Source organism: Clupea harengus, chromosome 20 (genome assembly GCF_900700415.2).
Source record: "Clupea harengus chromosome 20, Ch_v2.0.2, whole genome shotgun sequence".
NCBI lineage: Eukaryota > Metazoa > Chordata > Actinopteri > Clupeiformes > Clupeidae > Clupea > Clupea harengus.
In genome coordinates, this window is record NC_045171.1 from 22482132 (window position 1) to 22494951 (window position 12820).

The window sequence follows — 12820 nt, forward strand, 5'->3', positions numbered from 1 at the left end:
CCTTAAATACCATCCACAGCACCATTAATAGCATCATTACCACCTTAAATACCATCCACAGCACCATTAATAGCATCATTACCACCTTAAATACCATACACAGCACCATTAATAGCATCATTACCACCTTAAATACCATCCAAACCAACTTAAATCATATAATTATGATGGAAATTGATATTGCCATTAATTTATAGACTTACATTGCATTGCAGGCATGTTCTCCTGTGTTTGTGTGTGTGTGTGTGTGCCATGTCTATTGATAGTCTTAGTACACCTTTGTTTAAAGGCCCCAGCAGACATCCCCCTGCCCCAGGTGGAGGAATACACATTGTCCACCATTTTGGGCCTGTGTGTGTTCCTCCATAAGAAAATCCCCTCCCACTCACCTCCCCTTCCCAACCTTGACCTGTAGAACCTTCCCCAATGTTGACCTATCACCCCCAAGGTATCCTCCCATGATTGACTGGTATTTAACCTGTAACACTGTGGTGCATCTTTAGTCTTTGCCTGCCTCTACTTGATGTTGGTATTGACTCCCTGCAGGAGCACCTTGAAATACACCTCCAGAAACCTTTGATTCGCCTCGTGGTCTTTGTCTAGAAGAGTGTCGGCCTAAGCATCTCCGTCACATGGTCCTTCGCGCTGGTATAGATATTAAATCTATCCGAATACAGAAAGGGGAACCAAGCCGACGCTCAAGCATTGTGAACGTCCCCAATCCCCATGCAAATTTAACAGCCCCTTCTGCCATGTCTACTCCCGCAGGGAACACATCGCATGGCAAACACCCTCCGCGAGGACACTGCCATGCATGCAAACAGGAGGGGCATTGGGCTGACAAATGTCCTGATAAGATACCTGGATACCGTAATAAGCGGAATTCAAACCGTAGACAGGCCTTTAACAGGGATGCTAAGCTTATGGAACAAATGCGCGAATTCTTTGCTGCTATGAACGTTAAAGATCATCCAGCATAGAATCAGTGGCCTCTGCTTCAGATGTAGGCTACTCTTAGATACCCGCCCCAGATCCCAACTTTCCGCAGAGGCCAGGTTACAGCAACTCAGTCCCCATCTCCCCACGGTTTATGCAATTTTGGGCCGGACCCTGCCAAGAGGGGTCCATAATAGGTAATGATATTCTCCATCAAAGTGAAGCTAAGATTTTGCTTGATGTAGCTGAAATTGCCCCCCCCTCCCCCTCCCCCTTCATATAGGTAAACGCAACCCTAACGTGGCATCGGTGAGCGCTCCAGCTTCATCCCCCAGCCACACGTTGATCGTCACACATTTCCCTGCCCCCTCCGCGCTTTTAACGAGTCTAACGAGTCATATTTATGTTTTCAGCCTTAGATATATCTAACGGTCTTATCATTCTTTGCCGTTTACTGCTGAATCCATCCCCATATTCATCAAATTGTCGCTGAAGTCAGTTGTTAGTGTTGTTAACTCGTGTGCACCTTCTTGTATTCTGCAATATTGTGATGATTTATTGATAGCATCCCCAAACAAAGTGCATGATGTGCCAACTCGTAATTCGACTTTTAAAGCCATCGACGACTGCGGGAGTCAAACTGAATCTCCGCAAAGTTCAGATTAGTTTATCTGAAATTACTGTGTCACTGATTGGTAGCCATGGTCGAGCCCCCTTGCTAGAACGAATTAAATCCTACAGGTGGCAATGGTGAATCAACAGGCGCCGGCCACAAATGTTAATAACAGCGATTATGTTTTCCACACAGTCCTTTCTTATGGCCTTGTTTGGAAAAAGAGGGGATACTTGGCAGACTTGACGACTACAGACACCGATTAGTCACGCCAGCAAAATCACGACTCAATTGTTTTCACAAGTACCGCACAAACTGGCACTATGTAAAACCACCGCACAGTGAATAATAGCAAGGGACAAGAGGGGAACGATCAAGCAGACACAGCAGTCAATATAGGCGTCTCTGCATTAGTTACCGACTTAGGGTGTCTGAAATAATTTTCTGTAACCCTCCAAAATGACCACTTCAAAGCTTTTGCCTTCCAGCATAGAACAGATGATAAAAATCAATTTGATCTGGAATGTCAATTCAAAGCTAACATTGGTGATAAAGTAATGGTCCAGAACATTGGCGTGCTTAAGCCTCTCCAAGCAAAATTTAAGGGACCTTTCCCAGTAATGTTGGCCACTCCCACATCTGTGTTAGTGGACACAGGGAAGTCGACATTTAAATGGTACAATCTTTCCCAGACCAAGAGATTGCCTGACTAACCGCCGGCTAAATGTTAAATGTTGCATGTTGTACTAACTTACTACTTATGACGGTCATACCTGATGTGTAAGTAGGTCTGGTATAACCATGCTCGTCTTTATGTTCATGTCCCATGGGTTGTCTGTGTCTATTGTGAAATGTACTGTATTATCCTGTGGATCTGCCTTTGTCAATCAGTGCCCTGCTCTGCCAACTGCCTCTGCTATGCATACTGTCACCCGTTTCCTGTCTCCTCAGATACAGTGGACGTGGATGCACCCAGGCTGCTGCACCGACCCCATCCCCATCATCTGGGTCCCGAGAGCGCATCACAGACCAGGAGGATCCTACCATCACCTCCTGACCGTCTCAGTCGCACCCAGGCTGCTGCAACGACCCCATCCTCATCATCTGGGTCCCGAGAGCACATCACAGACCAGGAGGATTCTACCAACACCCCCTGACTGTCTCAGTCGCACCCAAGGCGCGGTTACACGAGGTCCTACCATCAACCACGGACTTCCTTCGACCCCTTCTCCAATCTGGACATTGCCTGCATTACCACTCCATGAACTGAATTGCCCTTGAATGTTTAGGCTCATATATGTCAATATAGTAGTCTGTGCAGGGAAAGGGTATATTTTGGTAAATTGGGTTGGTGGATGCGCAACTATCACTCACAGCTTAACATAAGAGCTGCTGCAACACAGAGCTGCAGAAGAATTTCCCCTCAAAAAGAACCGAGGTTTCGCTTCTGCCTGTGAGAGAAAGGGCTAACATCCTTTTTGTGACCAACCCTCAAAAGAGACGCGATTATTTGCCTCCATTTAATGCAGGGGGTCTGACACATTCCCCACATCTATTTCACTCCCTTTGTTTCCAAATATTTAATTTATTTGACGTCTGGTCAGCCATGGAATACCATAGTAATTATCCCCTATGTCTGTTGTTTTTGGCACTCCTCCCTGCCTATGCTCATAGCTGCCATGAAAACTTGGCTGTTGGGATGGTGGGTGACTGCGCAGACACTTTAGATTATACTAACTGTTGGATCTGCCGGAATATGCCCTCAGGTTACACTGATGCCCGTCCCATATAACCTTGGAGACGTCCAAGGGAGTGTGGGCACCGGTATCAGGCCTGGTAAGTGTCTTCCTGGCTATCACAGTTATCTTAGCGTTCTACAAGACAATGGAATGTCTCTGTATTAAAGTCGCCGCCATCCCCTCCAAGCCAGTTACTGCTCAGGCCATTGCCTCTGGGTCAAATCCCCAGCGTAGAAACATTGCATAGGTGTGGACATGGCAGAGGGGAGTCTCATGCACCTGTGGTAGCTGTATGTTATAGTCTTAAGATGTGAATATTTACATATTCAAATAGGGGACTGATGGAAATTGATATTGCCATTAATGTATAGACTTACATTGCATTGCAGGCATGTTCTCCTGTGTTTGTGTGTGTGTGTGTGTGCCATGTCTATTGATAGTCTTAGTGCACCTTTGTTTAAAGGCCCCAGCAGACATCCCCCTGCCCCAGGTGGAGGAATACACATTGTCCACCATTTTGGGCCTGTGTGTGTTCCTCCATAAGAAAATCCCCTCCCACTCACCTCCCCTTCCCAACCTTGACCTGTAGAACCTTCCCCAATGTTGACCTATCACCCCCAAGGTATCCTCCCATGATTGACTGGTATTTAACCTGTAACACTGTGGTGCATCTTTAGTCTTTGCCTGCCTCTACTTGATGTTGGTATTGACTCCCTGCAGGAGCACCTTGAAATACACCTCCAGAAACCTTTGATTCGCCTCTTTGTCTAGAAGAGTGTCGGCCTAAGCATCTCCGTCAATTACCACCTTAAATCATATAATTACCACATTAATAGCATCATTACCACCTTAAATACCATCCACACCGCCTTAAATCGCTTAATTACCACCTTAAATAGCATCCGCATCACCCTAAATTGCATCATTACCACCTTAAATCACATCCACACCACCTTATATACAATGTGTACAATATTGGTGTGTGTGTGTGCAGGGGTGTATGTGCACGTGTGTGTGTGTGTGTGTGTGTGTGTGCACCTGTGTGTGTGTGTGTGTGTACCGGTGCATCCTTGTCGTTGTGGTTCCTGGTGAAGGGGTAGAAGGCGCCCAGCTGTGTCCAGCGCACACACAGCTCCTCTGTGGTCTGGCCCGAGAAGCCACAGATGTCCGCCCCCACCAGCGGAATGCCCAGGAGGTTAAAGGTCAACATGCCTGGACGGCAACACAGAGGGGTCTACAATCACCAGGCAACCCTTCAATCAACATTAGACAAATACACTAGGTGTGTGTGTCTGTGTGTGTGTCTGTCTGTCTGTGTCTGTGTGTGTGTCTACAATCACTAGGCAACTCTTCAATCAACATTAGACACTAGGCGTTTGTGTCTGTGTGTGTGTGTGTGTGTGTAAGTCAGAGGGGTATACAATCACCAGGCAACTCTTCAATCAACACTAGACAAATACACTAGGTGTGTGTGTGTGTGTGTGTGTGTGTGTGTGTGTGTCTGTGTCTCTGTGTGTGTGTGTCTGTCTGTGTGTGTGTAAGTTAGAGGGGTCTACAATCACCAGGCAACTTTTCAATCAACATTAGACAAATACACTAGGCGTGTGTGTAAGTCCACAGACTACATGTGTGTTTAGGTACGTCTATGAATGCATGTGTGTGTGTGTACTTCTATAGGTGGTTGTACGTGTGCATGTGCATCTGAGTTTGTGTATTTGTGTTCTAAAGTGTTAAGCTGTGTGTGTCTGTGTGTGTGTGTGTGTAAGTCAGAGGGGGCTACAATCACCAGGCAACCCTTCAATCAACATTAGACAAATACACTAGGCGTGTGTGTGTGTGTGTGTGTGTGTGTGAGTGTGAGTATTAAGCCGTGTGTGTGTGTGTGTATATGTGTGTATGTGTGTGAGTGTGTGTGTGTATGAGTGTGTGTGTCTGTATGAGTGTGTGTGTGTGTCTGAGTGTGTGTGTGTGTCTGTGTCTGTGTCTGTGTGTGTGTGTGTGTGTGTCTGTATGAGTGTGTGTGTGTATGAGTGTGTGTGTGTGTATGAGTGTGTGTGTGTGTATGAGTGTGTACCTGCGATAGAGGTGTAGAGTTCCTTCCATTGGCTCCTGTTGTCTCCCAGCCAATGACCAGAGTACTGGCCCTGACTAGGGAAGGTGGACCTGGAAATCACGAAAGGCCTCTTCCCTAGTATCCTCGTTAAGGCACTACACACACACACAGACACAGACACAGACACAGACACACAGAGAGAGACACAGACACAGAGAGAGACACAGACACACAGACACAGACACAGACACAGACACAGACACACACACACACACACACACACAGACAGAGACAGAGACACAGACACAGACACAAAAAACTTGGTTAGAGGGATTAATGAAGGAGTTATTCAGTAGCGTTTGAAATCTCTTACACTAAAGGATGTTGTGTGGTGTGTGTGTGCGTGTGTGTGTGTGTGTTTATGGTGTGTGTGTGTGTGTGTGTGTTTATGGTGTGTGTGTGTGTTTATGGTGTGTATGGTGTGTATGGTGTGTGTGTGTGCGCGTGTGTGTATGGTGTGTGTCTGTGTGTGTGTGTGTGTGTGTGTGCATGTGTGTGTTTATGGTGTGTGTGTGTGTGTGTGTGTTTATGGTGTGTGTGTGTGTGCGCATGTGTGTGTGGTGTGTGGTGTTTGTGTGTGTGTGATACATATGTGTATGTGTGTGAGTATGGTGTGTGTGTTTATGGTGTGCATGTGTGTGTGTGTGTGTGTGTTTATGGTGTGTGTGTGTGGTGTGCATGTGTGTGTGTATGTGTGTGTGTGTGTGTGTGCATGTGTGTGTTTATGGTGTGTGTGTTTATGGTGTGTGTGTGCATGTGTGTATGTGTGTGTGTGTGTGTGCATGTGTGTATGTGTGTGTGTGTGTGTGTGTGTGTGTGTGTGTGTGTGCGTGTGCGCGTGTGCGTGTACCTTGAAGAAGCCTTTGCCTCCATGAGGCCGTAGAGACTGTGCAGGTTGTAGTGTGTGTGTGTGTGTGTGTGTGTGTGTGGTGTGTGTGTGTGGCTGTATATGTGTGTGTGTGTGTGTGTGTGTGTGTGTGTGTGTGTGTGTGTGTGTGTGTGTGTGTACCTTGAAGAAGCCTTTGCCTCCATCAGGCCGTAGAGACTGTGCAGGTTGTAGTGTGTGTGTGTGTGTGTGTGTGTGGGGCTGTATATGTGTGTGTGTGTGTGTGTGTGTGTGTGTGTGTGTGTACCTTGAAGAAGCCTTTGCCTCCATCAGGCCGTAGAGACTGTGCAGGTTGTAGTGTGAAGAGAGTCTCTGACGTGCAGACGCACATATGGTCTTGCCGCGCAGGGACCCCCCCAAAATACCTATAGGAGCGCACACACACACACACACACACACACACACACACACACAGGGGCACACACACACACACACACACACACACACACACAACAAAGTTAACCCACTAGCTGACTAGCCAACAGTCAGTCGAATTATTCGTTTGTTTTTGTGACTTCGTTAGCATGTGCTTGCTCACTGGTGTTCTTCAAACAGAGTTCATAAGTAGTTCATTCAAACACACACACACACACCATACAGTGGGGAAAATACGTTTTTGAACCCCTGCCGATTTCACAAGTTTGGCCACTTGCAAAGAAATGTGTGACCTATAATTGTAATGGTAGGTGTATTTTAACAGTGAGAAACAGAATATCAACAAAAAAAATCCAGAAAACTGCATTTTATAACATTTATGACTTAATTTGCATTTGATGCAGAAAATAAGTATTTGAACCCCTAGCAAAACATGACTTAGTACTTGGTGGAATAACCCTTGTTGACGGTGGGGATGGTGTTCTTGGGGTCATATTCAGCATTCTTCCCTGCTCAAGGAAGCACATGTACAGGGCCGTCTGAAGTTTGCCAATGAACACTTAAATGATTCTAAGGAGGATTGGGAGACAGGATGTGGTCAGATGAGACCAAAATCAAGCTCTTTGGCATCAACTCGACTTGCCGCGTTTGGAGGGGGAAGAATGCTGAATATGACACCATCCCCACCGTCAAGCATGGAGGTGGAAACATTATGCTTTGGGGCTGTTTCTCTGCCAAGGGTAGAGGACGACTCCACTGCATCGAGGGGACTATGGATGGGGCCATGTAACGTGGAATATTGGGCTTGAACCTCATTCCCTCACATTGAAAACGCAACCTTAAGGATTTGGAGAGGATCTGCAAAGAGGAGTAGACCAAAATCCCTCCTGAGATGTGTGTAAACCTGGTGACCAACTACAAGAAAAGTCTGACGTCTGTGCTTGCCAAAAAGGGTTATTCCACCAAGTACTACGTCATGTTTTGCTAGGGGTTCAAATACTTATTTTCTGCATCAAATGCAAATTGAGTCATAAATGTTATAAAATGCATTTTTCTGGATTTTTTTTGTTGATATTCTGTTTCTCACTGTTAAAATACACCTACTATTACAATTATAGATCACACATTTCTTTGCAAGTGGTCAAACTTGCGAAATCGGCAGGGATTCAAATACTTATTTTCCCCACTGTAAGTAGTTCATAAGGGATTCATAAGCGATTCATAAGTAGCTCATAAGGGGTTCATAAGAGGTTCATAAGGGGTTCATAAGTGTTTCATAAGTAGTTCATAAGGGGTTCATAAGTAGTTCAAACAGAGTTCATAAGTCTCTGTCTGACTAAAACTCTGCCATGATGACAGACAACACGTCACAAAAGCCATGAAGTGCAAGCTTTCTAAAACACACACACACACACACACACACACCAGTGGCAGCTTTTCTAAAACACACACACACACACACACACACACACACACACACACACACACACACACACACACACACGCGACCTCACACAAAACACCTACACCCACACAAAATGTAACACCATAAACACAGACAGACAGACACACAAAATGTAACACCATAAACACAGACAGACACACAAACCATAAAGACACACACACACACACACACACACCATAAACACAGTGTGTGTTGAAACTGACCAGGTGTGTATGGAGGAGAGTCAAATGCAGTATCCTGGCAACCATTCAGGGAGCCATCCACAAAGTTAGAGGGTTCATTCATGTCCTAGAGAGAGAGAGAATGAAGAACAGAAAGAGAGAGAAAAATATTTTCATTTCATTTTCTGTGTGTGTATCAGAGTGTGTGTGTGAAGAGTGAGTGAGTGAGTGTGTGTCTATCACTGAGTCACACCTACCACATATATCTCTATCCTGGGCTACTGTAGAACGGTGACAAATATAGAAATATATAGAAATAAAATTGAATACAATCTAATCTACCACCCACTGGATAGGGCACTTTGGCAGGGAGGCCAAGAAATTAATGTAAGTGTGAGTGAGTGTGTGTGAGTGTGAGTGTGTGACTCACAATCCAGTGTGTGAGTGTGAGTGTGTGTCTGTGTCTGTGTGTGTGTGTGTGTGTGTGTCACTCACAATCCACAGGCCATCAAATGGTACGAGTGTGTGAAACTTCTGCAGGTTGTCAAACCACCACTCTTGTGTGACCGTGTCGGAGAAGTCCGGAAAGGCCGTCAGACCGGGCCACACCTACCAGAGAGGAGACAGGTGATTGGACGGCTACCAGAGAGGACACAGCTGATTAGACAGCAACTGAGGAAGATGACATTTTTACTTGAGAAATGTATGTGTGTGTGTTCTCATTGTTTTCTATATATGTGTGTGTTCCTGTGTGTGTGTGTGTCTTCTTCAACGTACCTGTGTGTGTGTGTGTGTGTGTGTGCTTGTGTGTGTGTGCCTTCTTTAATGTGTGTGTGCGTGCGTGTGCCTTCTTCAACGTACATGTGTGTGTGTGTGTGCTTGTGTGTGTGTGCCTTCTTCAATGTGTGTGTGTGCCTTCTTCAACGTACATGTGTGTGTGTGTGTGTGTGTGCTTGTGTGTGTGTGTGCCTTCTTCAATGTGTGTGTGTGCGTGTGCCTTCTTCAACGTACATCGGTGTGTGTGTGTGCTTGTGCCTTCTTCAATGCGTGTGTGTGTGTGTGTGTGTGTGTGCCTTCTTCAATGTGTGTGTGCCTTCTTGAATGTGTGTGTGTGTGCCTTCTTCAATGTGTGTGTGTATACATACCTGGCCGATGAGGGTGTGTCCATCAGAATCATTAATGAACACGCCCCTTTTCATGCCCTCATCAAAGGGCCAATAGGAGCCTGAAGGCTGAGTGCTGCTGATGCCAGGGTCCTAGAGGGGGAGGGGGGGTGAGATGTTTAACACTCCTTTGCGTGCGTGCGTGCGTGCGTGCGTGTGTGTGTACCAGGATCATGACACGTGTGTGTGTGTGGTACGTGTGTGTGTGTGTGTGTGTGTGTGTGTGTGTACCAGGATCATGACGTGTGTGTGTGTGTGTGTGTGTTTGTGTGTGTGTGTGTACCAGGATCATGACGTGTGTGTGTGTGTGTGTGTGTGTGTGTGTGTGTGTGTGTGTGTGTGTGTGTGTGTGTGTGTGTGAGTGGTGTGCGTGTGCTTGTGCGTGTGCGTGTGCGTGTGCGTACCAGTATCATGACGTATTTCTGGTCGTGCCGGTGTAGGTCCTTCACAAGGTCAGGCAGCGTAGCAAAGTTCACGGGGTCAAAGGTGAAGTCTCGGGTCTCGTCCATGTAGTCAATGTCATTCCACTGTACATCCTAAACACACACACACACACACACAGTCGATGTCATTCCACTGTACATCCTAAACACACACACACACAAAGTCAATGTCATTCCACTGTACATCCTAAACACACACACACACTGTCCATGTCATTCCACTGTACATCCTAAACACACACACACACACACACACACACACACACACACACACACACACACACAGTCAATGTCATTCCACTGTACATCCTTAACACACACACACACACACACACACACACACACACACACACACACTGTCCATGTCATTCCACTGTATACCCATAGTTCATATCATTCTAGCATAGATACTGAGAACTAAAACACACACACACACACACACACACACCTGTGGTATCCCATAGTTCCTCATGGTTTTGGCCACGTCCCAGGTGGTGTTGCACACAGACACACACACACACACACACACACACACACACACACACACACACACATACCTGTGGTATCCCATAGTTTCTCATGGTTTTGGCCACGTCCCAGGTGGTGTTGCACACACACACACACACACACACACACACACACACACACACACACACACACACACACACAGACACACACACACACAGACACACACACACACCTGTGGTATCCCATAGTTTCTCATGGTTTTGGCCACGTCCCAGGTGGTGTTGCTGGACTTATAGCCCCATCTGCACAGGTGGAAGCCCAGCGCCCAGTACACGGGCATCGCAGGTTTACCTGCACACATACACAATAATATGAGAGAGTGTGTGTGTGTGTGTGTGTGTGTGTGTGTGTGTGTGTGTGTGTGTGTGGGCGCGTGTGTGTGCTTGGCTGTGTGTGTGTAGGGCTGACTGACTGACCTACAACCTCCAGGTACTGTCCAATCACAGAGCTGGGATCGGGGCCAATGAAAACATAGAAGTCCAGAATCCCACCAATGGTGCGCCACGTAACAGCAGGGGCGGGCTGAAGAACCACATCTGACACAGACAACAACCAATGAGAAACACTGGATTCTCATCTAATAAATTCAACACCCAATCAGATCACTGGATAAAAGGAGCTGGCTAGTACAGAATAAACTACGGGACAGACTCAAATTATAATGTTTGCAAGAATGAATGAGTGTGTGTGTGTGTGTGTGTGTGAGAGTGTGACTAACCCATAGCATTGCTGTTGAGCAAGAAGAAGCCGTGAGCTGATCCGTCAGACTCCACACACAGGTAGAAAGGATGAACACCATAAAGATTAGTGTTCTCCTGAGAGAGGGGACACACACACACACACACACACACACACACACACACGTTGTTAGATTTCATTGAATTCAAGATATTGAAGCTTTATCTCATTATTTAGTTGATACCCATAGTCAACATACGGAGCCACCAGGTCTGTCCCTTGACCTCTGGGTGTCTTAGAATCGGAGCCATTTGGGTCTGATTCCTGCCTTTTGTTTGAAGCCAGCTAGGGGCACTCTTCTCATGTTTCCTGGCCTTAAGCCTTTTTGTACTGGGCCATGTGTGGGATATGGTCAGAGACAGACACACGTAGCATTAATTTATTGTTACACCAGGTTCTATTGCTCGTAGCTTGACTGTTCTCTCCCTTGTACGTCGCTTTGGACAAAAGCGTCTGCTAAATGACTAAATGTAAATGTAAATGAAATTTATTCTATGTGATTAAATTAGGGTCAGAATTTCTAACCAGGTTAATTAACAGGTCATACCCCCTCAAACTTATGCCTCCTATTTTGACCCCCCACACACACCCTTGCCCTCCCATATCTCAGGTCAGTGTTAACATGTCAATCAATCAATCAATCAATTCAATTTTATATAGCGCTTCTCTATATACCCGAAGTCGCTTTACAGAGTCCAGAGTCCAGTAGTCCTACACACACAGTCATACCGGTGGTGGTAAGCTACCTCAGTAGCCACAGCTGCCCTGGGGCAGACTGACAGAAGCGTGGCTGCCAATCAGCGCCAACGGCCCCTCCGACCACCACCAACACTCATTCATATTCACGCAATGCAATGCATGTCTTTATGATGGTGGGGGAAACCGGAGTACCCGGAGTAAACCCACGCAGGCACGGGGAGAACATGCAAACTCCACACAGAAAGGACCTGGAACGACCTGGAAGGACCGGGATGCGAACCCAGGGCCTTCTTGCTGTGAGGCGACAGTGCTAACCACTGAGCCACCGTGCGTTCAATGTCAATTGAAAGTACAAGAGAGGTGACTCTCTGCTATTACTTTGAAAGATGTCTATCGTGATATGCGAGTAGAATGTTCTGTTGCGCTGAAATAAAGCTGAACACTTTCCCGAGTTCCTGAATATCTGCAAACCTTGGACCAAAGACGTACAATACGCTTCTTCAACACACACAGGTAGAAAGGACGAACGCCATAAAGATTAGTGTACTGAGAGAGAGGACACACACACACACACACACACACATTAAATCATGATGTCCAGACAGACACAGCCAAACACACAGCCACACACACAGACACACACAGAGACACACACAAATTAAATCATGATGTCCACACAGACACACACACACACACACACACACACACAGGTAGAAAGGATGAGCGCCATAAAGATTAGTGTACTCCTGAGAGAGGGGACACACACACACACACACACACACCATTGGGGGGACATCTCTGGCCCACATACTGAGGGTGTTCCACTGGACGCTCTGGAGGAAGGAGGAGCGGTGTTCTCCCAGGCCAAAGACGTACGGGGAGGGAAGAGAGGAGGAGAACTGGAGGAACTGATCCGCGTAGAAGAGAGGAGAGACGGAGGAGTTCAACCTGAGAGAGAGAG

At 46.6% G+C, this 12820-nt stretch overlaps 1 protein-coding gene across 1 annotated transcript in view; it reads right to left on the minus strand.

Annotated features, from left to right (window-relative positions):
• LOC105905770 (lysosomal alpha-glucosidase-like) overlaps positions 1-12820 on the minus strand; it is a 19112-nt gene that overhangs the window by 2121 nt on the left and 4171 nt on the right. Inside the window, exons 2-12 of the mRNA XM_031586998.1 lie at positions 12642-12807; positions 11141-11237; positions 10839-10958; positions 10595-10713; positions 9856-9987; positions 9434-9544; positions 8784-8897; positions 8331-8415; positions 6535-6652; positions 5363-5496; positions 4349-4500 (exon numbers count right to left, since the gene is read on the minus strand). Of these exons, the coding sequence (XP_031442858.1) occupies positions 4349-4500; positions 5363-5496; positions 6535-6652; positions 8331-8415; positions 8784-8897; positions 9434-9544; positions 9856-9987; positions 10595-10713; positions 10839-10958; positions 11141-11237; positions 12642-12807 (1348 nt within the window). The remainder of the gene's footprint in view (positions 1-4348; positions 4501-5362; positions 5497-6534; positions 6653-8330; positions 8416-8783; positions 8898-9433; positions 9545-9855; positions 9988-10594; positions 10714-10838; positions 10959-11140; positions 11238-12641; positions 12808-12820) is intronic.